Source organism: Mycothermus thermophilus, assembly GCF_041956435.1.
Source record: "Mycothermus thermophilus strain CBS 625.91 unplaced genomic scaffold VTJ04scaffold_8, whole genome shotgun sequence".
Lineage (NCBI taxonomy): Eukaryota > Fungi > Ascomycota > Sordariomycetes > Sordariales > Chaetomiaceae > Mycothermus > Mycothermus thermophilus.
The window spans coordinates 1,175,289-1,199,537 of record NW_027191434.1 but is presented as its reverse complement, the minus strand read 5'-3'; the positions used below and the strand labels follow the sequence as shown (position 1 = coordinate 1,199,537).

At 56.5% G+C, this 24,249-nt stretch overlaps 10 protein-coding genes across 10 annotated transcripts; 4 read left to right on the top strand and 6 right to left on the bottom strand.

Moving 5' to 3' along the window:
* Positions 1-265: 265 nt before the first annotated feature.
* Positions 266-1,779, top strand: VTJ04DRAFT_10913 (uncharacterized protein; the record flags this gene model as incomplete). The annotated part of the gene is made up of 4 exons (XM_069358704.1): positions 266-664; positions 751-923; positions 1,139-1,542; positions 1,739-1,779. 4 exons carry the CDS (start codon positions 266-268, stop codon positions 1,777-1,779), a joined length of 1,017 nt encoding a protein of 338 aa, XP_069214241.1.
* Positions 1,780-2,843: 1,064 nt separating this feature from the next.
* On the bottom strand, positions 2,844-3,206 carry VTJ04DRAFT_10912 (uncharacterized protein; the record flags this gene model as incomplete). The annotated part of the gene is made up of 1 exon (XM_069358703.1): positions 2,844-3,206. One exon carries the CDS (start codon positions 3,204-3,206, stop codon positions 2,844-2,846), a length of 363 nt encoding a protein of 120 aa, XP_069214240.1.
* Positions 3,207-4,647: 1,441 nt separating this feature from the next.
* On the top strand, positions 4,648-6,171 carry VTJ04DRAFT_10911 (uncharacterized protein; the record flags this gene model as incomplete). The annotated part of the gene is made up of 1 exon (XM_069358702.1): positions 4,648-6,171. The coding sequence occupies one exon, from the start codon at positions 4,648-4,650 to the stop codon at positions 6,169-6,171; it is 1,524 nt and encodes a 507-aa protein (XP_069214239.1).
* A 305-nt stretch (positions 6,172-6,476) lies between these two features.
* Positions 6,477-8,116, bottom strand: VTJ04DRAFT_10910 (uncharacterized protein; the record flags this gene model as incomplete). Its single annotated transcript, XM_069358701.1, has 2 exons — positions 6,477-7,515; positions 7,617-8,116. 2 exons carry the CDS (start codon positions 8,114-8,116, stop codon positions 6,477-6,479), a joined length of 1,539 nt encoding a protein of 512 aa, XP_069214238.1.
* Positions 8,117-8,289: 173 nt separating this feature from the next.
* On the bottom strand, positions 8,290-8,776 carry VTJ04DRAFT_10909 (uncharacterized protein; the record flags this gene model as incomplete). The annotated part of the gene is made up of 2 exons (XM_069358699.1): positions 8,290-8,636; positions 8,704-8,776. 2 exons carry the CDS (start codon positions 8,774-8,776, stop codon positions 8,290-8,292), a joined length of 420 nt encoding a protein of 139 aa, XP_069214237.1.
* A 2,076-nt stretch (positions 8,777-10,852) lies between these two features.
* VTJ04DRAFT_10908 (uncharacterized protein) lies at positions 10,853-11,879 on the bottom strand (the record flags this gene model as incomplete). Its single annotated transcript, XM_069358698.1, has 2 exons — positions 10,853-11,662; positions 11,769-11,879. The coding sequence occupies 2 exons, from the start codon at positions 11,877-11,879 to the stop codon at positions 10,853-10,855; spliced, it is 921 nt and encodes a 306-aa protein (XP_069214236.1).
* A 1,078-nt stretch (positions 11,880-12,957) lies between these two features.
* VTJ04DRAFT_10907 (uncharacterized protein) lies at positions 12,958-14,080 on the top strand (the record flags this gene model as incomplete). The annotated part of the gene is made up of 3 exons (XM_069358697.1): positions 12,958-13,360; positions 13,426-13,489; positions 13,567-14,080. 3 exons carry the CDS (start codon positions 12,958-12,960, stop codon positions 14,078-14,080), a joined length of 981 nt encoding a protein of 326 aa, XP_069214235.1.
* A 277-nt stretch (positions 14,081-14,357) lies between these two features.
* VTJ04DRAFT_10906 (uncharacterized protein) lies at positions 14,358-15,180 on the bottom strand (the record flags this gene model as incomplete). Its single annotated transcript, XM_069358696.1, has 2 exons — positions 14,358-14,432; positions 14,614-15,180. 2 exons carry the CDS (start codon positions 15,178-15,180, stop codon positions 14,358-14,360), a joined length of 642 nt encoding a protein of 213 aa, XP_069214234.1.
* Positions 15,181-15,488: 308 nt separating this feature from the next.
* VTJ04DRAFT_10905 (uncharacterized protein) lies at positions 15,489-16,213 on the top strand (the record flags this gene model as incomplete). Its single annotated transcript, XM_069358695.1, has 4 exons — positions 15,489-15,574; positions 15,626-15,656; positions 15,881-15,997; positions 16,052-16,213. 4 exons carry the CDS (start codon positions 15,489-15,491, stop codon positions 16,211-16,213), a joined length of 396 nt encoding a protein of 131 aa, XP_069214233.1.
* Positions 16,214-16,619: 406 nt separating this feature from the next.
* VTJ04DRAFT_10904 (uncharacterized protein) lies at positions 16,620-18,858 on the bottom strand (the record flags this gene model as incomplete). Its single annotated transcript, XM_069358694.1, has 2 exons — positions 16,620-18,264; positions 18,329-18,858. 2 exons carry the CDS (start codon positions 18,856-18,858, stop codon positions 16,620-16,622), a joined length of 2,175 nt encoding a protein of 724 aa, XP_069214232.1.
* Between the last annotated feature and the right edge of the window lie 5,391 nt (positions 18,859-24,249).

Below are 24,249 nucleotides of genomic sequence, written 5' to 3'. Positions count from 1 at the left end.
CACCTAGAAATAAGGGGGATAATGGATGGGGGTGAGTCCATGGACGTTAGGCGGCAAGTCTTTACGGGCCGATCATACTGAGTGCGAGGGACATGGTTGGGGTATCAAGGAGCATATAGGATAATACCTCAACCCATCAAGCCTCAGCTAGGCAATCCACGCCCGTCTCAACAACCTTTCGCGTCCAAGTAAACCTCTCCTCAACCCTCCTATCCTCTCCCCCTTCACCCACCTAATCCCTCCCAACCTACCCGCCACCACCACCATGAACCTCCTCCTTCTCCTCTTCCTTCCCCTCGCCCACGCGGGCCTCCGCTTCGGCTGCTCCACCCTCACCATCCAGCGGCTCGACCCGCTCGTCGAGCCCGGCAACATCCCGAGCGCGCACCTGCACCAAATCGTGGGCGGCAACGCCTTCAACGCGACCATGCCGACCGACGACGTGGCCGCGCACGCGACCTGCACGACGTGCACCTTCAGCGACAACTTCTCCAACTACTGGACCGCCGTGCTCTTCTTCCGCGCCGAGAACGGGTCGTACAAGCGCGTGCCCATCATGCAGAACACGGGCCTGCCCAACGGGATCAATGGCGGCATGACGGTGTATTATACGCAGCATAGTCTGAGTTCGAATGGGGGTGTGAAGGTTACGGCGTTTAAGCCGGTTGGTTTTTGGTCCTTCTGTTCGACTGTTGACCATCTTTGGTGAGGATCACTAACCATTGTCGTTTTCTTCTCTCCGGTACATAGGGCTTCCGAATGACAGTGGGCAACCCAGCTTTCGCGTCCCAACCCAGCATCCGCGGCAACCCGGGCCTGCGTTTCGTCTGTCTCGACAACCCGGGCACTCGCTTCCCCGAACTCCCAACCTTCCCCGACCGCCCGTGTAAGGCGGGCATCATGACGATACACCACTTCCCTGCGTACGTCCTCCCCCTCCCTTTTGTACTGTCCCTCAGCCTTAACTCCCCATCATACATCCCAAGCTCAAGTAAACAACCCCCATACTCAACTCACTCATTCACTCCATCCTTCCCTCGACTTCGCCACTCACCACCACCACCCCAACCTAACCCAACCCCTGATCTCTCTCCGAGCAGCAGCAGCCTTCTAACCGAGGGTACTAACAAACCAACAGCTGCTGGGACGGCAAAAACCTCGACACCCCCTCCCACCAATCCCACATGTACTCCACGACGCGCGAATCCTTCTCCCCAGCAGGGCCCTGCCCCCCTTCCCACCCGGTCCGCACGCCCCAAATAACCCTCGAAACCCTCTGGGACACCTCCTCCTTCAACCACCTCTGGCCGGCGGACGGTTCCAACCCGTTCGTCCTTTCCTACGGCGGCCGCGGCGATGGGGTCGGCTACGGCACGCACGCCGACTACGTCTTTGGCTGGAAGGGGGACGCGTTGCAAAAGGCGATGGACTCGGATTGCATGGCTAGCGGATGTGAGAATGGACGGCCGTTGAGGAGTCAGAGCGTGCAGGTTATGAATAAGTGTGCGGTGGAGAGGGTGGTGGAGGAGGATATTGATGGGTGTAAGTGCCTACCCTGCCTACCTACCGACCTATTTTTCCCTATTGCCATGCCGTCTTACCCTGCCTTGCCTACTTTCCTACCTAAGGTAGCTAGCTTCTACATACTACGTACAAGCAAGCCAGGTGGTGTGGGTGGGTTGGGATGGTTGCTGTAATACGTGTCGGCTTGACTGATACTAACGTGTTGGTGTAATAGGGCTTCCACATCTCCCTGGCCAAGGCCCCGAGGATGTCTAGAGGACGGTGAGTATGAGGAATTATGTGACGATATATTTGGCGGAAGTAGTCAGGAACTAATAATACGGGTTTCCATGAGCTGGGCGTCAAGATCTGCTCCAGGTGTCATTGCTTTGCGTGTTTCACAATTTGGCATTGAGCGTTCTGTTTTTAGGTCCAATTGACCGTCCCCATAGCAGTTGTCGTTATGGACATGTCATCGCCCTGCTGTAGTGCACCATGTCCTGGGACAAGTTGAATCGACACCCCATCTGAGCACATTTCAGACCACCATTGTCAGACGCGCCTAGGTGTGTACAGTGGAACGGCCTGTATTGCCATGCCATGGAACCCTATCTAGGTATGTACACGAGCGGCAACGTCGTCAATATTAACGCCGTCACTGCTCGGCCAGAGTACATCCATGAATTGGCCCTCCCGAGCCATCCTCCCCACGTCAACATCGGCAACGTGTGCCACGTCCCAACGTTTCTCTTCCTTTCAAGCCTCACCCAACCTTCCTGGCCCCTCCCATGTAGCAGTATCAAACGTCCAATCCAACGCAGCTAACCCCAGGGGAATATTAATCGTGTAGTAATGAGTGACAGATAACAAAGGTATAGTAACAATACCATATGCTCAGTCGTCATGAATGGGTCATAACCGGTTTCCATAAAAATATCCCGCCTGCCAGCCGAAGCCGAGCTTTTGGTCGTCATGAAAAGAAATGATACAAGAAAGCAACGAAAGCAGAAACAGGTCGACCTTGCACCGTTTGCCTCGGCATGGATCGCGTCGTCGCGTGGAGAGGCCGCGACTTCGGGGGCCGGCGCGTGACATGTCCCGGCGAGTGGCGAGACATCCGATTGCAACTTGCTTCTTCATGACTCGCCGTCACCGCATCCCCTTGGGGATCGACATGACTGACGGTTTGAGCGCCCCCAGAAGAACCGAACCCGCCACCAGCTCAAATGCCGTTCATCCGGAGGTCGAAAAGGACGGTAAATGCGACAAGCGTGTCGTAACGCCGGCGATTGAGACGAAGAAATCACAAAAACTCAACGCCAAAGAAGCTCCAACAACGCTTAGTACCGGTCGTGGCGGTCATCCGAGAAACTAACGCGACGCCTCCAATCCTGGTCGCGGGTGGACGGCATGCCCATGGTCTGGGGCTGCGAGTTGGAGCCGAAGCCGGGCATGGAGGACCAGCGGTTCATCTTCTTTTGCTGCTTGGAGGACGAGGAGAAGGAGGTGTCGAAGTTGAAGGAGCTGCCGGTGCGCGACGTCGAAGTGGACGAGCCGGTGGTGTTGGGGGACTGGTAGATGTACTCGCCGTCGACGTAGATGGCGTTGGAGACGAAGGTGGAGCGGCGGTGGCGGCTGCGGGTGTAGCGCTTCTCGAGGCGGAGAAGCTCGATCTTGGCCTGGATGCGCTCGATGAAGCCCATTGTGACGGATTGTGTTGTTGTGTGTAGGTTGAGGTTGAAGTTGTCGAGGTTGGAGGGAGAGTTGAATGCGACAACAAGTCGGGGACCCTTGGACAGGTATACTCGTGGGGTTTCAAATGCGAGCGAGGGCCGGATGCGACGGTTGTGGTGCTCGGCTGCAACGGGATTTTCGGACGGAAGATATCAGATGAAGGCAGCAGAGAGCGTGTGGTTGGCGTCGGGCCACGAGGGAAAAAAAAGAAAAATGCAGCTTGAAACAAGCTGGAAACGTCGAAGTGTAAGGCAAGCAAAGAGTGGCAACGGACAAATATCCGCTCGGGTCAAGGTAGCGATCGTGGGGCGTTGACCTGGGAGGAGGTTGGAGAGAAAAGAGAGGGGAAGGAAGAGGAGAAAGAGGAGGAGAAGAGGATGAAGGCAAAGTGCGAAGTGGGAGTCGGGTGGAGGTGGAGAAAAAAAGGAAGAGATAACCCGTTGCCCCCGGTCGCCGGTCGCCAGTGCTTGCCAGATCGTGTTCTCCTGCCAGGGCCAATTGCTGCAGGTCCTTGCGCCATCAACCATCGATGCCATGCCCACTGCCATCCACCGCAATTCGATGCAGTCCACTGCAATCGGCTGCTGCAGAGTGCTGTGTTCGCTGCATCGCTTGGAAGCAGCGAAACCATGGGGAGCCCTCTCCTTCTTTGCAGCCAGCCCGAAGCAGCAAAGAAGAGTGGGGCTTCTGACATGGAGCTAGCATCCCGGTTGGCTGGTCCCTGGCCGATCCCTGCGTCAAAACGTGCCTCGGCCCACATTCTCGACCCTGCGTCATTGCGCTGCAGCTGCTCGTTGCGACTTTCCACTTCCCTTCCAGTGACTTGGCCCCGGATGAGCCGTTTTCTTTCCTTCTCTTTGTCTCTTGTCTGCTTCCCAACTGCTTGATTCGACTCCTTATTTTTCTTCTTTTCTCGATGCCATCTCCTTCCCCCTTTTGTGTTTCGGCTTCAGTGGCTGTGAGTGCGCATCAACATCAAAACGCACAGACCAATCCGTGATGCGAACCCCGGCCCCTCTCCAATGTGGGGCCGTTACGAACCCAGGTCAAGCCCCAGTGCTAGCGTTCCATTGGCGCACGCGACCATGGCCGAAAAGAGGCAAGATCAGGAACACGCACGGGCCAGTCAGGGCCAAGCAGCTCCCCACAGCCCAGCAGCACCAAGCCAGAGGCAGCTCGTAGCAGTGCGCCATGTCTGGTTTGTTCTGGTCTAGCGCCGTTTGCACATGATTTCCCCCCCGTTTCTTGGCTCTCTTCTTCAGCCCCGAACTCGACCACCACGGCACGTGCTGTGTGCATCATGGCAGCCACGCTCAACACCAACATCACGACAATTATTGCTTTTGCCCGGGCTTGGCTCCTCCATCCTCCCAGGATTGTCAGCCCTGTCCGGGTCCTCAACCCCTCGTGATGGCGTCAAAATCTCGTGTCAGCGGAGACTACACCATCAACAGCCTCCGCCGTGACCATCATGACCTCAAAGACGTCGAGCTAGGCCTCCTCGGCGACCCCCACGGCGCCGACAGACCCTCAACGACGTCCTCCGGGGCATTTCCCCGTTCCTGTCTCGGCCGGGCTGCATGTGGCGGCCTGGGCACCCTCCGGTCCCTCATCGGCTATCCGGAGCCCGGATCTCTCCGTCTCCGGCGAACCTCATGGCTCGATGGCGTCCGTGGCGTCGCTGCCCTGGCCGTTTACCTCTTCCATACCATGGGCTGCTGGGCATCCATCGTACCCGCCTGGCGCGCCGATGAGGACCAGAACAGCCCCCTCCAGCTCCCCTTCATCCGCACCATCTTCGTCGCCGGCGGCGGCGCCGTGTCTGTCTTTTTTGTCCTGTCCGGCTACGTCCTCACCCATCGCTGTCTCCGCCTCATTCGCTCCCGCGCTCCAGGGGACGTGTACCATGCCGTCGGGTCTTCCCTCTTCCGCCGGGGCTTCCGCCTCTACCTCCCGCCCATCATCTTGACGTTCGTCGAGATGCTCACCACCCGCTTCGGCTACGGTCCGCCCCTCAACTTCAACTTCCGCCCGGAGCCAACCTTCCTCGGACAGCTCTGGGACTGGATCGTCGAGACCAACAAGCTCGTCAACCCGGTCCACAACTTCTCGCGCGCCATCCGCGGCTACATCACCCACCCCAAGTACGACGCCGTCATCTGGACCATCCCCGTCGAGTACTACGGCTCCATCTTCTGCTACCTGCTGCTGCTCGCCCTGGCCCGCGTGACGGCTGCCAGGACGCGCATGGCCGTCGTGGGGTTCCTCAGCGTCGCCGCCATGGCCGTGGGGTGTTGGAACCTGTCGTGCTTCGCCGCGGGCATGTTCATCGCCGACCACAACCTCGGCCAAGAGGAGGAGGAGCAGCACCAAGAATCCCCTCCCAACCGCCGCCCTATCTTTTGGACGGTCGTCTTCCTCTTCGCCTTCTACGCCGCCGGCTTCCCCACCCTCGTCTACGCCTCCGCCATCACAAAACCCATGCCAGGCTTCGAAATCCTCCGCGCCTGGCTGCCCTCCACGGCGTATGCCTTCATGGAAGATCCCGCCCGCTTCTGGTGGTCCGTCGCCGGCGCCCTGCTGCTGCTTTCCGTCTCCCAACTGCCCCGGCTGCGCGCCTTTTTTGAGTCGTACCCCTGCCAGTACCTCGCCAAGGTGTCGTTTGCCATGTACCTGGTGCATGAGTTTTGCTTGGTGTTGTTTGGGTTGAGGATGATTTCCATGATCAAGGCCCTGGCGGGGTTGCCGCAGGGGATGGGCGGGGGGTTATTGTATTGGACGGTTTGTGTCGTGTGGTTTGGTTGTTTTACGCTGCCGGTGCTGGCGGTGGCGGCGTTTGTGGAGCGCTGGGTGGACGCGCCGAGTGTGCGGTTCGCGAAGTGGTTGGAGGAGAGGGGGTTGGAGGGGTATAGGCGGTTGAAGAGGGGGGTATGAATGTGCAAGGTGGGTGGTGTTTTGGAATAAGAGGGGGAAGGTCTTTTGTTCTGTTCTGGTTGTTTACTGCATCATGGGTTGGTTCAGTACACGGGATGGACACAATCATGCATGTTTGGGATGTTGAATATGAGCTGGACTCTATCATGAGCATATAAGAACGATAATGTCTTGTTTCATACCGCCATTGGTCTTCTCTATGTACAGACAGCATTCACCCATCTCTCTAGTGCTGCGTGCTCTCCTGGGTATATTCCCTATGTACACTTTCCATGTGTATGTACAACCCTTTCCTCCCCCGTCGTCTAAAACTCCGCCGGCTTAATAGCCTGCGGGTAGTAAAACACCTCGTTCGGATCCAGCTCCTTCTTAAGCTGCCTCAACCTTGGCAAGCTGTCGCGGTAATACACCTCCTGCGCCGTGTCCCGATCCAACCGCGGGTCGGCATAGTTGATGTACATGCCCCACTCATCCTCGCTCAGCCCGTCCGTGAACGCCTTGATCCAGTTATCCAGGAACGAAAACCCATTGGCCGGATACGACCCGAAGAAAATGCTGTCGTTGAACTGGTACAGGAACAGGTGCTTCTTGGGGTCGCGGAAGGCGTACGACGTCTCGTCTTTGCCGACGGCAGTGATGGCCGAGTTGGGACCGCCGTACATGTCGATGATGACGTACCACGACCGTCCGGACGCCGTGCGCGCCGCGTTGACCCAGTAGGTGGCCACGTTTTGGAGGACGTCGGCCGGGAGTGCGCCGGTGACGAGGGATTTGGTGTAGAAGGTTTCTTGCTCGCGGTGCGGGCGCTTCGTGTCGATGACGAAGGCGTTGGCGAAGGCGCGGAAGCCGGACATCCAGTCCAGTTCGCGGACGTTGGTTGCGTTGACGTTGGTGCCGAGAAGAGGGAGAAGAGGGGTGATGGCGGACCAGAAGCCGGTTTTGTCGCCGTGGTAGAGCCCTTCGAGGCGGAAGGTGAAGCCGTTGGCGAGGATGCGCATGTTCAGCTCCCGCGGCATGCCGCCGGCGAGCAACCAGTCTTGGAGGTTGGAGAAGCCGGCCGCGAGGTTGGTCGCGTTGGAGCGCCATTGCGGGAGGTTGATTTCGAAGGCGGTGACGACGGGGGGCACGGAGAAGGTTTGGAAGGACCAGGAGACGACGACGCCGAAGTTGGAACCGGCGCCGCGGAGGGCCCAGAAGAGGGAGGGGTTGACGGTCTTGGAGGTTTCGACGACGGTGCCGTTGGCGAGGACCACCGTGGCGCCGACAGCGGCGTCGAGAGCGAGGCCGTGCGTGTGCGAGCTGAAGCCGAAGCCGCCGTGGAGGGTGTGGCCGGACACGCCGACGCTGGGAGGGGGGTTAGGTTAGAATTACTCACTCTCCAACAAGCACAAGACGGTCCTGCGTGAGAGAAGACTCTCCCATCCATGCTTCAGGTAACTACTCACCCAGGACAAGTCCCATGACTAAAATCCCTCCCCTCCGCCGCCAACACGGTCGCGACATGCCCCAGCCTCGCACCGGCCTGCACCGTCGCCACTCCGGTCTCCTTATCCAGCACCACCTCGTCCATCGAATCCAAATGCACCACCAGGTGCCCGTCCTCCCCACCGATGCCAAACGACGCGTAGCTGTGCCCGCCGCACTTGGCCGACACTTTCACGCCCGTCCGCGCCGCGCACTCCACCGCCAGACGGACATGCTCGGTGGTGGTCGGGATCGCGATCGCCGCGGGGGTGTACTTGAGACGCTGGTTGAAGGCGTGCGCGCCGTAGTCCCAGTCGGACGAGTTGTGCGCGGCGGTGGGCACGCCGGCGGCGGCGAGGCAGTCGTCGAGGGCGGCCTGGCGTTTGGTGATGTGGGTGGTGGGCGAGGCGGTGGTGAGTTGGGTGAGCAGGACCGCGGCGGTGGCGGCCGCGGCCGTTGGGGAGAGGGATGGGAGCCGCATTGTTGTGGTTGATCGATCTTGTTAGTGCTTCACCTCAGGTTGGGGAATAGGGCGGAGGAGGAAGAGGTGTGATGGCGAACTTGCATGGCGCCTGGACGAGAGAAGTCCTTCTTCCTCGCGGGCATTGCCTGCGTGGACGGAGAGGTACTAATACTAATAATACTTGACTTTGACTACAACTCAGGCCCATCCATCTCCATCATCATGCCCTCCTCCTCCTCCTCTCCATCTAGCCCTGTCAGGAAAGTGGCCTGTTCCGCAGCATGATGCTCCGCGTCACTTGGCCCGCCCGATCCGGGATATCGGCTTCTCAACGCGGCATATCCTGTGAAACGTGCGGAGCCGCATGCCATCTTGCCATCTGGGTTGCTCAAAGTCTGGGGGAGAGACGGGTCGGACGCGTCGCCCGTCGGCTTCGAACCCTTCGACAGAATCTTCGATTGGGCGGCATCCCGCCCCCAGATCCGCCGCGATGCTACCGTGCCCGGAGCTTTCGGCGCAGCGGCGGGCGCGCCGGGGGCTTGGGGGCCGTTGAAACCGTTGAAACAAGTGGGATGCTCCGTTCAGGCTAATATAAAGTACCGCACAAAATGGCCGCTTGCCAAGATGCGCGTTCCCCGCGAACTCCCTCATGCGCCGGGTTATCGTCAGATGCTTCATGCGGTGGTCGCACAAAAAGCTTGACCTGCTATCCCCTACCGCGGTGCTGGAACGGCCCGGGTTGCAGTGGGATATTGCGAGGGTGACGTGGACGGTCGCATTGGGGCCGCCTGAGGTTAATTACGACAGCAATGTTTTTTGGAAGGGCTGTCGATTCCGATCTTGCTAGTTTGAGTGATCTGGGTCCTGAGATGACGTTTTGGTTTTTGCGCCGCGCTGAAACTCTTTGTCATGGCGTCATTATTCTCTCGAATCCTCCAAGACTGGCAGACCACCATCACGCCATGGGTGTCCCAATGTATAGAAGCGCAAAAATGTTCTGCTCCCATTCCCGGAAGTCCGTTCCGAACGCTTAATATGGCTGACATGATAGCTGGGCTGTGGGGTTTTATAGCTGTCCTGACTAAGGTAATAGTCTGGATATGTTTAACAGTCACTCAATGAAACATGTGTTTGACTTGCTTGGTTGGCTGAGGAATCAGGCTGAAACCTTGAACAGCAAGTTATTACTTTGTCTGACGACATCAACTTATCAACATGCGGACGGCCGATCAAAGCAGCCGACTGCACTATCAGGATGACGGAAGACACTTCCTACTGAGCCGAAGAGGGGGGATAGTTCGGGGCTATAAACTATCCTGACATAAGAGGTAATTTTGTGGAACAGCGCTGTGTCCCATCGAAGCAGCAGAATATCAGTACCTCGGTCGATATGATCTCTGGTTGGTGAGCACATAATAACACAAAGTCTGCCATCGACATCTAACCTGGAGTGTCATCAACATGACCTACCAGCCATATTCACAACGCCACTACCTAGCTGGTAGTTACTATCGTGGCAATGACGCCCTTCCCCGGTATGTGGCTGAGCCGGTTTGGCTTCATCACAGTCCGCTGGGCGTTGTAGCTGATAACCATGATTCCCTCATGTTCTTTTTCAACGGGCATCTAAAAGCTGGACCCTCTCCCCAACCCGGACATGATCAGCTACGGCATGGCTTGGTAATCAGTTATCAAGATGTACGGGGAGCACGATCCATTCATGGCGGTGGTTGTAGTTGCTCCGAATGACCCTCCTGGCCGCTCACGCCGTCGTCATGCAGAAAAGGATTGGGGTTTCCTTGGGGGCTAAGATGTGACAGGACTTGCATGAGGTCGTGACTTGTCGAGATATGAAAACAGCCGGATCCTCCTGCTACCACTATCAAGTCTCGTGACAGTGGAAAAAGAAAGCAACTGGCCCTAAAGGCCGAGGGCCCGGCCGAGTCATAGTAATTCATAGAATTCAAGTCTATTCAGCTGAATCCAGGGTGTGGGAGAAGAAGAATAAAAGGGAGAAGCCCTCCCGGGAGCCTGCCAGCAATATATCCACCAAACCGGTGTTTGCTTGACCCTGGAGGCGGCCGCTCTGTGTCATCTCGGGACTGGCTGTCACCCGCGGCATCTGGAGACTATACTTAGGTAGTTTTCTTCTACAGAGTAATAACCATGGACTAAAGATGGGTTTTTCTCTCGCGGAATCCTCCGATCCCAACCAAACCTCCAAGGCGTTGTAGCCGTGGCACATTTCTGAGGAGAATTTTAAAGTGTCCTGGGAAATTCCCAAGCTCTTACCGAGTCATCTTCTCATGTCAGCTTGATTATCATTTTGGACGATGGCATCCAACGGTTTGCATCGAGCATTAAGAACTCCGCGCACTTTACTGGTCTCCCGGATTGTTCCTCAGTGAACCACCTCTTGCTGCAGGTTGCCAAATTCGGAAATAAGACAACAACCCCAAGGGGATTTTGATAATATCCGCTGTTCCTCCATCTCAAGGTTTCCAAAGAGACAGAAAAAAGACCCCAAAAGGGAAACAGAATGATACTTGGGACAGAAAAAATGCCGAGAAAATAAGTATGGCAATTATGATCACGACACATTTCATCTATCTAGTCATTATTTAACGGAAGTACCTCATACAGCTCATACAGGTCACATCCACACCAGGAAACCTGAAAAGCAACGTCCATACTAAGTCAACTAGTTCTTATCAACAAAGCTCACCAGGAGTCTCTATTCCTACCCACCCACATCTAAAGCTCCGGAATCCAATGCCGGATATTATACCCATAATGATGCAGCACATACAAAATCTGCATCTGCGCCTGACCCAGCCGATCCAGCCTGTGCACCCCGTCCGGCCACCACAGCGCGATGCAATACTCGGGCAGCGGGAGAATACTATCAAACCCATCATCCTCCCAATCCGGCTGGCCCGTCCTGCCCCGATCCGCGCCGTTGGCCAGCAAAAAATCCAACAGATCCGGCCGGTTGGTCATGATGGCATCGTGCAGCGCCGTCACGCAGCACGGGTGCGTCAGGTTCGGATCGTCCTCGAGCGACTCCATCCACGGCTCCGTCAGCTCCTGGCAGGCGTCCCGGTCACACATGTAGTGCAGCTCGCCGCCGCGGGAGGGGAAGTCGGCCCAGTTGGTCCTGCGCCGCACATTGATATCACACCCGGCGTCAATCAGCACCTTCAGCCGCTGCTTGTTCCACCCGGCCTTGACGGCGCGCATGATGGGCGACTGCGGCATGCGGCTCGCCGGGTCGCAGCGGAAGTTGTACATGCCGTTGGGGATCCAGTCGAACGTGTCGAACAAGACGGCGGTGCCGTCCAGCATGCCGGCGGCTTTGGCGCCCATCTCGTGGTAGTACACCAGCGCGGTCGTCGCCAGCCAGAGGTTGCCCGTCTCGATGGCCCAGTAGAGCGCGGGTTTACCCGGCCGCTCGATGCCCGTCATCCACAGGTACTCGTGGAGGATGGTCCTGAGGCGCCTGTTGCATTGCAGGAAGCGGGCGAGCGAGGTGGTGTCGCAATGATAGGCGATGCGCTTGATGATCTCGACGGGGATGCCATTGTTAGAGAAAGGCTGGCGGAGGTTGGGGGAGTTGTACCGGGGGAGGTTGAGTTGGGAAGCCATGGTTGGTGTTAGAAATGTTGCTTACCTGGTTGGGGAGGGTTAACAAGTCGTGTTTTGGGGTCGACTGGCCGGTGTTGATGGTGTTATTGTTGTTCCGTTGAGGACGGAGAGGGAGGGAGATGGTGAAGGGGTTCATGGCTTTTTGTACTCGGAGGCAGAACAGCTGGAGGCCGAGCGTTGAGGTCGGAAATTGGGAGCAGTGGCGATGTTTCCAAAATTGGGTTCTGTGCTCTAATTATATGAACAAAGAACGAACTCGATTAGACAGAAACAATGAGATTGTATTTGGGTGATAAACAAAGACCAAACCTTCTATCCCACCGGGGAGATGTTTGGTCCGATTCACTTGAGCAGAGAGCGCAGAAGAGTCGGAGTTTGTGATGAGAAGTGAGGTTGAGATAGGTAACAACGTTGGTTGAGAAGACGATGTTGAGTTCAAGAGCAACTCTCAACAGCTATCTGACATACTGTTTATATGGTGGTTGTCCGGGCGAGGGCTTCTTGTCATGGATTTCTGGAATGGCCTTTGCCATGACAATGCATTGTCTGCGTGTCAGAGACCGCTCACTTTGGTTTTTTGTTGTGGGCATCCACAGTTGATGCGGTTGTCAAAGACATGAAGGAGACCTGGCTGCCCCTTGTTTTATGTGTCATACCCTGTAGGATTTATGAGAGTCGGTACACACAACCTTACCTGGCATCCAGCCTCAATGACTCTCCAACCTGGCAACCAGTAAGTGAACGTCAGGTTTTATGACTTCTTTGACGAGTCTTCGTGGCCTTGGCCAACACACTCGTTGTTTTCTGTGGAACCTAAACCATGACTCTCTGCTTTAGGTTCCTGTTCTTTGTTGTTTACAAACTCCGTTGCTCAGACAAATTACTCCCTAGATCAGATGAATTACTCCAAGACTACAACTCAGCAAAGCCATCAAGACTTCCAGTCACCAACCTTGCCGTTTATGTGGCCATAAGGTTTCTAGAAGACCACGTTCTAACTCAGAACCCAAAGAGTCATTATGATCCAACCCATCCCAACCTGACTGTGGTGGAAGTCCATAGTTATCAGCCTACCCTCTCGCGATCTTTGCTCCTCATTTTCCTCCCTCTCTTCATGTAACTTTCCAACACTATTTCTTTCCTTCAACAACAACACCCACCCACCCACCCACCAGCCACTGATTTGCCTCCATATCCACAACTAACCAACCAACATGTTTCCATCGTCCTCACCCTTCCTCTCCTTCCTCACCCTCGCGGTGCTGGTCCTCAACACCCTCCACCCCCACCACGTCCACGCCAACCGCATCTACGAAGACAAGTGCGGCGTCAACTTCCACGCCTCCGACTTCCCCGGCGTCAGCAACTTCAGCGTCATCCAAGGAACATGGGTCGTTCCGTCCGTGTTTGGGGGCGAGAGGTCCGACATGGGCTCGCACATCGAGGTGGGCGCGGCCCTGGGCTGCGACGACGGCGACGGCCGCAAGACACAGCCGGAAATGCACGTCGGGCTCTGGGTCTGGGCCGAGTCCCTCAACAGCACCGTCACCCCCAGCATCAGGCTCGGTCCCACCTTCGATGCGGTGCGGTTCCCGCATTATCGTGAATACGACTTTTGTGCGTGGTTGGGCCTCTGTCTCAGTCTGGCGCCGGTGCGCTCTTTACTGACTCTGGACTCATAGACATCGTGCCGGGCGACATCGTCACGACGCGGCTGGAGATCCATTCGCCGACCAAGGCTAAGGCGTGAGTCCCTCATCCCCTTAAACAGTCAGTTAAAGCCAAACATGTAATAACATGCCTCGTAACCTTCTGGTATCTAGCACCATCACCAAGCACCTCCTTCCCACCGGCACCCAGTCCCTCATCGTCCGTCTCGAGATCTCCACCGACGAGGACACCAACAAAGCCACGCTCCGTCTGCGCGTAAACGACAACGGCGAGGAAAGCGAAATGGAGTATTGGACTGATAACACCGGCCCGGAAAAGCCTCGCTTCTGCAGCGACGCGGCGTGGTGGTATGTGGACTTCCAGCACGACCCGGTCGACGACAATAACGGGGCGGGCGCACCGCCGTACCAACCCGCACACTTCTCTCCCGTGTTGCTGGGCCGCCACTATCTCTCCACGGCAGACGGCCAGGAAGTTCCAAAACATCCGACGTACAGCGGCCTGGCGCGTTTCTGGAACGCGTTGCGCGCGAGGAACGACGGGGTCTGGAACATCCGCTGCCTGGTGAGCGACCTGATGGAGAACGGTGTGACCGTCATGTATGAGCCTCACAGCCAGCTGGTTGAGGGAGATTGGGAGGGAGCTTTGGACGGCCCGGGGCTTTGAGGAGGGAATTGGGGCAGGTCAAAGACATGCTGAATCTGTTAGAATTGTTCGCTCGTCGCGTTTTTGGCTGGAAGGGAGCCAGGGAACTTGGACCTGCGCAGGAGAACATAAGGCAAGAATTCGGACTTGAGGATGGAAACGTGAAAGGGAACAGCTTGGGCCTGGGGATAACAACATAATTAATACCCCTGAGAATCACCTTTCCTGTTGTTAGAATAGCTCATCAAGTCAACTCAACCACCCAAACCAGCGTGAACACTCTCGTCCACATCCCCAATCAATCCATCGTCATCTCCCCTTTAGCAATGGCCCTGATCGTGTCGATGCTGCCCTCAACCGCCATCTTGGCCGTCTGTCAAGTTAATTCTTTGTCAGCCACAACTCACAGCTCATCAACTCCAACCATCACCCCTCTTCCCGAACCACCACCACTACCACCCATTCCCAACCCAAACCAGCAACAAACAAAAACCAATCAACAGCAAGGAGATGGGAAAAAAGAAGAGAAGAAGAAGAAAAAGAAAAGAACTCACCCTCCAAAACCCCTCTTCCACCCTCTTCTTGTCCTCCCCCTCCGCAACCCCCGGAACCCTCCACTCAAAAGCATACGTCAAAAACATCTCCCCCTCCGGGCCGTCGCCAACAAAATTCTGTATCACAGTCCCGTCTTCCTGCACAAAATCCACCCGCCGGGGCGGGTACAGCTTACACACCTCGACAACAGTTTTCTTCTTGGGTGCGGAATCCGGGTGGAATGTGACGCGGCGGGTGATGACTTCTTCTGGTCCATCCTGGTCCCCGTCCGGGCCGGAGTTGGATCCTGTGTTCGCGGCGGTGGTCGTTCCGGGGGCGGACGTGTCAGCTGCGCTGGTTTTGTCGGCTGTAATACTAGAGTTTGGCCTGTTGTTGTTGTTGTTGTTGGAGGAGCTGGAGCTGGACCTAATAGAGCTAAGAATCTCGCAAGACGTAATGACTGGAACAAACCGCTCGGGCCGGCGGACTTTGTAACGCAGCCCCTCCCAGACTTGGGCGAGAGTCAGGCGTGGGGAGACGCCGGCGGGGTTGATGGGGGCGGTGTAAATGATGTTGAAGGTTACCATTTTTTTTTTTTGGAGAGGGGTTTGGTAAGCTAATGGTTACTAGAAAAAACGGACGATTGGGAGCGGTTGGTGATGACGGTAGTGGTTTGGTCGTTGTCTGGCAGTCCTTGATGTGGAGGCGCGACGAGGATGCAGTCCCCTTGAGAGGATCAAAGGAGAATGTTGATACATGTGACGGGTCTTGCTTTGATAATGAGAAACAGGTCCAGCCTGTAATGTGGTGGTGGCGGGTTCCATGCCTGTCCTCCGGGAAGGTTACACACCCGGAGCCCCCCATCGGGGAACTGCACTCGGCTCGGGTCGAAGCAATGGACCACCGAAGTGGCAGTCGGGGGACTCCTGACCCCCAAGACACGGGCAGCGAGTCATCTGAGCGGACACCACTCACGCCTTCGTAAGAGCCACACGCATCTCGCAATCTTACCAGACAGGTGCTCACTCATAGGAATCTTGGACAGCAAAACGACCTGGCAGACGTCAACCCGGCATCAAAGTCCCCATCTCCAACCAAAATTAGTATCTTACAACCAGCATCTTCACCAATAATCACTCACAAACCAACGTAGAATCAACTATCTTGATATCTCATTCATCAAAAAAATCTGAACCCTAAAAGGCAAACTAAACTAACTCATCATCCCAAACTCGAAGAAGAAAACAAAAAAAACAACCAAAATCACAAAAACAAAAATCACCTTAGCCGCCCAATTGCCCCGGAACCCGCCCCAACCCAACCTCCCCTTCGATAGTGCTAAGAGACCAAACTGAGAGTGGGTATCCCAAGGCATGCCGTTCCTCCAATCCATTGCTCCCTTGCGTGATACGTAATACCCAAAAAGGAAATACCTGAACAAATCCCAATCCTCCTTAGCCCAAACCCAGCCGCCTGAGAGAGATCAAAGAAACCGAGGAAACTAGCAGCAAAAAAAATCCGAACCCAGTTCCCCCGTCGTGGTCATCATCGTCGTCATCATCGTGTCGTGCGTGTGAAGTCATCATGATATCAAAGAAAGAAGAGGAGAGGTGGAGTTAAAAGAGACGAGAGAAATCAGACCAGTCAAGAGACGAGATAAATCCCGCCAAAAAGCGAGAGAAAAAGTTGTCAAAACCCCCCAAAACAGACAAACCCCTCTAGCTCAACTCCAACCAAGCCTTGCAACGGGGGGTATGAGATATGTGTGACGCAAACTGAAAAGCCTAGCCAAACGATGGTGTTGGGGAGTATGATGGGGTATCCTTGGATGACCAGAAAACCCAAACCAGAAGAAAACGAGTGATCGTCGCCGTGTATGTATCCCCATGTATGGAAATCTCTCCCTCCGTAAATGTAGGAAAACGTCGTGACGTGACGTGCCATGCAAGCGAGTGATGATGGTTGTTGCCAAAGCAAAAAACTCTTGTCAAAATGTCGACCTCCCAAACTCAAAACCCCGCCGCCATCACGAAGCAGTAGCCACAGGTCCCTGACCCGTCGCAACAGCCACCAATGCCTCCAGCCGACGCAACGATTCCGGGCTTCCAGGCTGATTGGCCGGCCGCTCCGGGATACGTTCCATGCGCTCCATCGTAGGCGGAGGACCCTGCGTCATGTAGACCGGCGGCTGCTGCGGCTGGGGCGGCTGCTGCTGTTCTTGGCGAGCCGGGAACCCGCGGAAGGAGCTGATATTCGGATGGACAATGCGATCAACGTGCGGGGTGCGCACCTCCTGAATGGTCTCGGTCGGCCGGTGAACCGTGACGGGACCGTTGTACCATCCGTGACGGCGCGACTCGCGAGGAGAGCTGAAGGCCGGCGCTGAAACGGTATGCTGGTGGCGCGGACCCATCGTGCCCGCGGGATTCATGGATGGCAGCTGGGACGGAGGCTGAACGGGGGCGGGCGGCGGAATCGACGGCATCGTCTTGACTTCAGGCTCGAACCTTACACGAGCCTGTTCGACGCGGGCGAGCAAAGCCTGATTCGCCTCATTGGCCCAAGCGCCAGCACTGTCCCGAGGCGGCGTGCTGTTGTTGATGTCCAGCCTCGTCAGGCCCTGATGCAGACCACCGTCCCACTGATTCTGCGGGGCTTGCCGCTCCTCATACGTAGGCTCCGGACGTGGCAAGTACCTCGGCGGGGCGTCCGAGTCGATCAGCATGGGCGAGGGCTTGCGCGGAGGCGGCGGGGGCTGGTCGAAGGACTGGATAGGCGGGAGGACAATCGTCTGCTTCGGCGGCGGGTTCACGGGGTTCAAGGGCGGCAGCGTGATCTTTTCTGGAGGAATCTCGGGAGGCGGAAGGACCTGGCTCAGGCGGCTGGACATGGTGTATTCGCGGGTGTCGGGATGCCAGGTGCGCCTGCGCCATGCCTCGTCAGCAGCCGACGACATGGAATCCCTCCTAGACCATGTCGAAGAGGTGGGCGATCCGAGAAGGCTGCTCTGGGCAGGCGAAAAAGCCCCGGCGTTGGACGTGTTGATGCCCAGCGGGCCGAATTGCGAGGTCGATTGGGTGAGAGGCGATTGGAAAGGGTTGCCGGCAGACGGCACGCTCAGGCGACGGCCGGGGGTCCTTGCACCCGTCGTCGAGTACATGCTGTGCGAGCGGGTGTGGGTCGAGTTGGGCGATACAACCGGACCCCAACGGGGACTGCTCTGACCCGTCGAGAAGGTGGCCGAGGTGGGCGTGCTGAAGTCGCCAGGCGACGGCGGCCTGTAAAATTGGCCGTCGGGTCCGCGGAACGACTCGAGCGAGGTTCGCGGGCGGTTGTCGGCCATGATCAGCGGGGCAGGCCGGCGGCGGACGTCGGCGAGGCTGTATGCCGAGGAGAGAGGGCTCAAACTCGGAATGTTGGACGTCGAAAGCGACTTGGAGTGGCCCCGCCCGCCTGGGCCGGCGCTGCCGGCCGTCGACGAGCGCGCACGGCCAGCCTGGCGAACCCTGTCGGTCCTGATCTGTCGCTGGAACCGGGTCCCGCTGGCCGCCAGCGAGTCGATGGGGATATCTTCGTTGACATGGACCGTCTGGGCATGCTGTCGCAGGTTATCGAGGCGCGAGAAGCGGCGGGAACAGTGACACTGGAACGGGCGCTCGCCGGTATGTTTCCTGCGCAGGTGCAACTTGTCAGCGCAGCAAGCTTATGACGTAGCCAAACGTAGCGATAACCTACCGGATGTGACGGGCCAAATGTTCGCTGCGTGTGAAGCTCAGGTTGCATGGCGGATAGTCGGTGCAGTAAAACCTCTGCGACTTCTTCTTCTTGGACTTGGCCTCGTCGGCGTTTTGGCTGTCGTCGTCGGACTGGGCGGGCTCCTCGGCGGGATGCGGCTCTGGGTCGGAATCGTCCATATCGACGTCGTCCGACTCCTTGGACCTCCGCGAATGTTGCGAGTGCTCTCTCTTTCGGGACATCGTCGTCGTCGTAGTCGTCGGGGCGGCGGATGGAACCTGGACCGACTCTGGGAAGGGCGAGTTGGGGAGGGGTTTCTGGGAGGCGAGGGAGGAGCCTGGAGCAGCAGCGAAGGTGGCCCGGGTCGGGGTGGGACCGTCATCGAGGGGCTGGGTTGCGGGGGCAAGCGCCGTGGTCGGGCGCATCGTCATGGTGGTGGTCATTGCAGCCATGGCGGAGGCATGCGAGTCGTCCCTCGGGGGATCTGCCGCGGAGAGCGGACTGTTGACGGGACGAAATGTCGCCGCCATGGTTGACGAAGGGGTGGTGGTGGTGGTGGTGGTAGTGGTAGTGGTGGGTGAAAAGTGGAAAGGCGTGGGAGGGGAGAGAAGAAATCAGGGGTGCGAAGCCTGGTGGTAAGATATGGCGACAGCCCGGCGAGGCTGAGTGACGAGCGGCGGCTGCAGGGGTAAAATGCGGGGTGGGCGTCAGGGAATGATTGCGACGACGGAGGCGTAGGGGGTCGCACGAGCAGCACCGTTGTCCGAGAAAAGGCATCAAATACGGCTGGCGTAATCCGAAGAAGCCGGAGCCAGGCAGTTTGGAGCGGCCAAAGTCATGCGCAGCGCGGGACCGACAGATAGCCGAAAGATGGCTTTATGGTGGATATTGGGGAGGGAAACGGGCTGGTGGGAAGGGTGTTTCGTCATAAGAGTTGGGCTCCTGGGGGACGAAAAGAAAAATAGATGGCGAGGGACGGACGGAAGAAGAAGGGGGTGCCTCGAAAGGGTTCCCGGGGGGTCCGTGTGTGAGTTTCTGAGAAGTGGAGCCCCCTTGGCGCGGCACAGGCACAGGAGGATGAGAGGAGGGACCTGATGCCGAAAACAGTTGGAGGACGAGAATAAATAAAAGAAGACGTCTTAAGTGTTTAGAGTATCTCGGTCCTAGTGTCCCTGATGAGGAAACGCTGAAATGGAAGATGCCAAGCTGAGAGGAAAGAAAATGAACAACAGGTGCTGCGGTGCCTGATGATGTCGAAGGCGATGATGTCGAGCTAAGGTACCGAGTTGCATCCGTGTTCCGAGAGTTGTGGCCGGGAAAACGGGGGGAGAGTGGTAGTGGTAGTGGCGAAGAATGGAAAGCAGGGGATGGATGCGGAAGCTGACGGGTGACTCGCTGTGGACTGTGGGCTGGGATCTGGGATGGGGGCTGCGGCCAAGGACGGCTGCTGCAGTTGTGATGCCGTCTGCTCGGGGCGCCGACCTAGTACTAGTATCCGTAGTAGATAGATAGGGGTCCGGTTTTTTGTATCTTCTAGTCTGGCCAACCAGACTCTGCAGAACAAGACACGAGGGATGGATGAGGGAGTAGCTCGTGTGTGTTAGGCCGAGTGTTGTCCGTTTGAGGTGGTCGGTCTTGTGTTGGCTCGTGGTGGGCGTCGTTAGGTGCCTTTTCGCCCTTGCGCTGCTGAGGAGTGGGAGTGTCCAGGCAGAGGGCGAGTTTCCGGATGCGATCAACTGCAGGCTCGGCGTCATACACTCTTTATAAAAGAGCCCAGGCCCAGACTCGGGCGCATGATCAGCACCACAGCGTTCACTTGAGATACTATGAGTACGAGCACTCGAGCTGTAGGTAGGGGTTGAAGCCCTGATTGTCGCTGATTGCCGTCTCGAGTGGCCGTTTGGGGTGTGGATCTTGTGCTTGGAAATCCAGGGCCACAAGGCGAAGAGACTCCAGAAATAAAATTCCAGAATTCAGGCGGTCAGCAGGAAAAAAAGAGGGTTTGGGAAGTTTGGGAATCAGGCACATCCCGGCATCGAGGGTCACCGCCTTCCAACAAAACTGCACTACGGGAGCACTACTCTTGCAGAACTGGAAGCTATCACCAACCTCGTGCTCTTTCCCTCGCGGCTCTTTCCTTCACATCTTCTTCCTCGGTCACGTCACTGGCAACCGGGAAAGAACCCTGGAGGCGGGGCAACGGGGACCAGACAGGGCAGGCACGGGCAGGCAGGGCAGAAGGAAGGAGACGATCTGAAAGCGGCATAGCGTCAGATCCCCGATCATCTTGTCCATTTTTGGATCCTGAACTCCATCTCCATCCCCCGCCCCCTCTTGTTTCCTTTTTGCTCACATCTTCTGCGGGTTTCCGGAATCACAGCGGGGGGATGAGGATTGTGATGGAAGTTAAGTACCCCCACTGTGAAGAGAAAAAGGTGAATCAAAACCAGGAAGACGGAAAACTGCCGTCAGCCGAGTCCGTCGTCCCAACCTAACCTCGACAGGTCGCCGAGTCAGTCAGTCAGCTTTGTCGAGCTCGGACGAATTATGGACTCTTTCTCGCTAACTAACGGCGCCGTATCGAGACGCACACCTCGGGCGCCACATGCAACAGACGATGGATGCAATCACCATCACACGCCCAACATGGAATCTCACAACCACACCTGATAAAAAGGCCCCAGTCCATCTCGATCCTCGATGGCGTGTTTCCGCTTCGCTTCTTCGAAACTCCAAAGACAGTGGAGGGCAACCGAGCCTGGGGCCTGGGGCCAGACTGGAACAGACTCGGCGCCCATCACGCATCAGACGTGGGTCTGAGTCAGAGCCGCGGCCATCAAAGAAAGGGTACGAGTAGAAATCAACAGCCATGATGCACTCGGCTGGTAACTATCTGCTTTCTCCCGGCTTCGAAACGCAATCAGGCTCCTCCTGGTTTTGGCCAGATTCTTTGTTTCATTCCTTGGGCCCCGAGTCCACCCGCAAGGTACGGTACGGTACAGCGAAGCGTGCCAACGAAACTGTTTTTGCTTGCTTGCTTGCTTGCTTGCTTCCTGTTGCTGGCTGCTGCTGGCTGCTGCTGCTGCCGGTGCCTCGGGTGCTCGGGTACCTTGCTGCAGCTGCATCAGTCGGGTACCTGAAAGGTTGTCGGCCCTCTCGAAAAAGTGGGGAAAACGAGACGGACGACCCTTCGCTTCCAGGCCAATCTGACGCACAAGGGGGCAACAAAAATACCTCCGCATTCCTCTCCCCGGTGGCGTCGCCTCCAACAACACAACCTTTTTCCAGGCTCGGCCTCGAGTGCGATGCCGTGCCATCTGGTGGACTGTTGCCGCAGGACAGCAGGCTGTGCAACAGACTTCTAGAAGGAAATGTAATAAGCCTCGTTAAGGCTGCTGAGGCTGTTGAGGCTGTTGAGGATGCCTTCTCCAACGCATCAATCAAAAGCTCTCTTCTGCATCGCAATCCTTCCAGCACCAAAAAGGCTGGGCGCAAGTGGCCCAGCGTCGTCGGGCGTTGATGATGTCAGCAGCCCGAAAGCTGCACGCCACCCACCAGGCCAGCCATTCACAGATGCTGAAAGTTCACCTTTTGAAGCTCAGCAGGGACTGCGAGTGACTCTTATGCACATACATAATCACTCGGTAGGTTCCAGGTCCCTTTTTCACTTCACATCTTAACCTCCAGACTTCTCAAGATCGGCGGTGGGATGATCGGTCCGGAGAAAGCTCTCTTTTCAGATGACAGCTCATCCATGTCGCCGACAAGGTGGGAGGCTGTTGCGGGGGGACACAAGAGGAAAGTATTGCGTCATCATGGCAAGCTCAGGATCCACAGGAACAGAAAAAAAACCGTCCGTTGCCCACAAGGGCGAATGGACAGCAGGGTTGTGGACCCAACACCGACTCGGTGCCCTGACTGACTGACGGTATACGGAGTACTCCGGACACAGCACAGAGAGAAAGGAGGAAAAGGTTGACTTTTGGACGGATACTTGTACACCGCATCTTCAATCCTGTGGCTGTTTATCTCAGACAACTAACTTGTCTTACTGTCCACTCCTGCAAGGGAGGATGGATTAAAAAAACCTTGAACAGGTGACATGGCCTGTGACACCTACCCGGCCTACCCGCCTACCACCAACCGGGCCCGCCGAAGAGGATAGATGATGCATGCGAGCTGCTTGCTGCTTGCTGCTGCTGCTGCTGCTGCTGCTGCTGCATCATCGGCCCTGGCCGCGCACTGCGCCAGAAAACCCACACCGAAAAAAATAAATAACAACAACAGGATACAGGAACAGGCTAAGCACCGTTTGACGTGGCCTCATCCAGGAGGGCCACCAGGGGCCAGTTGTCTCCCCAGGGGCGGGCTCAGCTGGTATGGATGTACTTGAACATACATGCTTACTTCAGGAAGAACGAACAGTTTCTCCTGAACAGCATTGTGCGTCTCCAGCTCTGTCGGGGACTGGAAAAGACAATAAAATGAATGCTCGCTGTCCTTGTTTTGATGCTGCCGTTGAATCGGCTGCCCCTGGCAAGCCACCTACCTATTTTTACCTTCTGCTGGCTGCACCTAGGTACTGTGTAGTAGTGGGTGATGATGCAAGTCAACCGTGCTCTCGGACCCAACAGTCGTTGGTACGGTGGTGCAAAGCTGACAGCCAAGCCCAGGCCAAAAGTGGTAATAATGTATGTACATACTCCGTACAAACATCCGAACGGGAACCTGGAAGACGGGCCACCGAACCACTGGCCAGGCTGGCCTGGGTCAGGCCAGGAACGAAAAAGTCCGTCTGGAGTCTTGGGATGTAACCATCTTTTGGGTGACCTAACCATCTGAAAGTTTGTGTGCCCTTTTTTGCCTGCCCGCGCGAGTTGGGCCGGGTCGGGGTCGGGGTCGGGTCGGATCGATCGGGTCTGCTGACCTCTGTGATATCGCCTCTTCTTTTTGGGGGGGGGGGGGGCGGCCTTTGCCGTGCCCGCGGGGTTTGGTTGACTTTCCAGGATCTTGTGCAAATGGTATAACTGTGCATACAGGAGTGGTAAGACTGTAATGCACATACGTACCTAATCTAACAGCCTCTGGGGTTGTTGCTAAAGCACCTCATTTGATGAGAAAGTCATCTTGCTCTCGATACCTGAGGGTAGGCAGAAGTGAGTTGCAACGTGGGCCCTGTTTCTTGTGGAAGGTCGTCACCCAGCCATCAGCAAGATAAATAAATGAGAACCGTTCTGCTTCTGTTGCTCTTGGGCACGATAGGCCTAAACTGAGGTGTCTATATTGATTGACTGGACACCGTTGGGGCGGCGCTGTCATGGTCTTGCATATTGACTTGTCCGGCCTGCTCAAAAGGGAAAGTCGCTGCGTTTGTGCCACCCAAGTGTTGTGCCTGGGAATAGCATTATAGATGTCCATAGATAATTGAAGCAAAAAAACACGGTGTGTTCATGACGTGTTTGCTGTTCGCTTGCATAAAGTGACAGACAGCTGTTCCAGCACCCAGGTAGCTGCATGTGCGTATACCCAAACAATCTTCAACACACAAGTCGCATTCTCCTCCTCCCTCTTCCCCGGACCCGAACGATCGTGAACCGAGGAAACACACACACATACATTGTCTACATATACGAAAAGTGATGGTACCTGGTATCTCTGGTGAGAGAAAACCCGATATAGCTCCGTGGGGTTGCATCTCCCGCTCACACGTGCCCCCTCCTTCTGTCCCCTCCTTCACAGCACCGGCATAACATGGCATGCTGCAGGTCCCTCCAAGCCAAGAGCTCGCGAATGTTCTTCTGTTCCCGTGTTGCCTTCAACAAGAACAACAACAACGACGGATGTATTATCTTAGCTACTGTGTAGGTAGATGAATAGACGAGATGGCCCCCATCTTCCCCGCCGCTTAGGTAGGAGGGCAT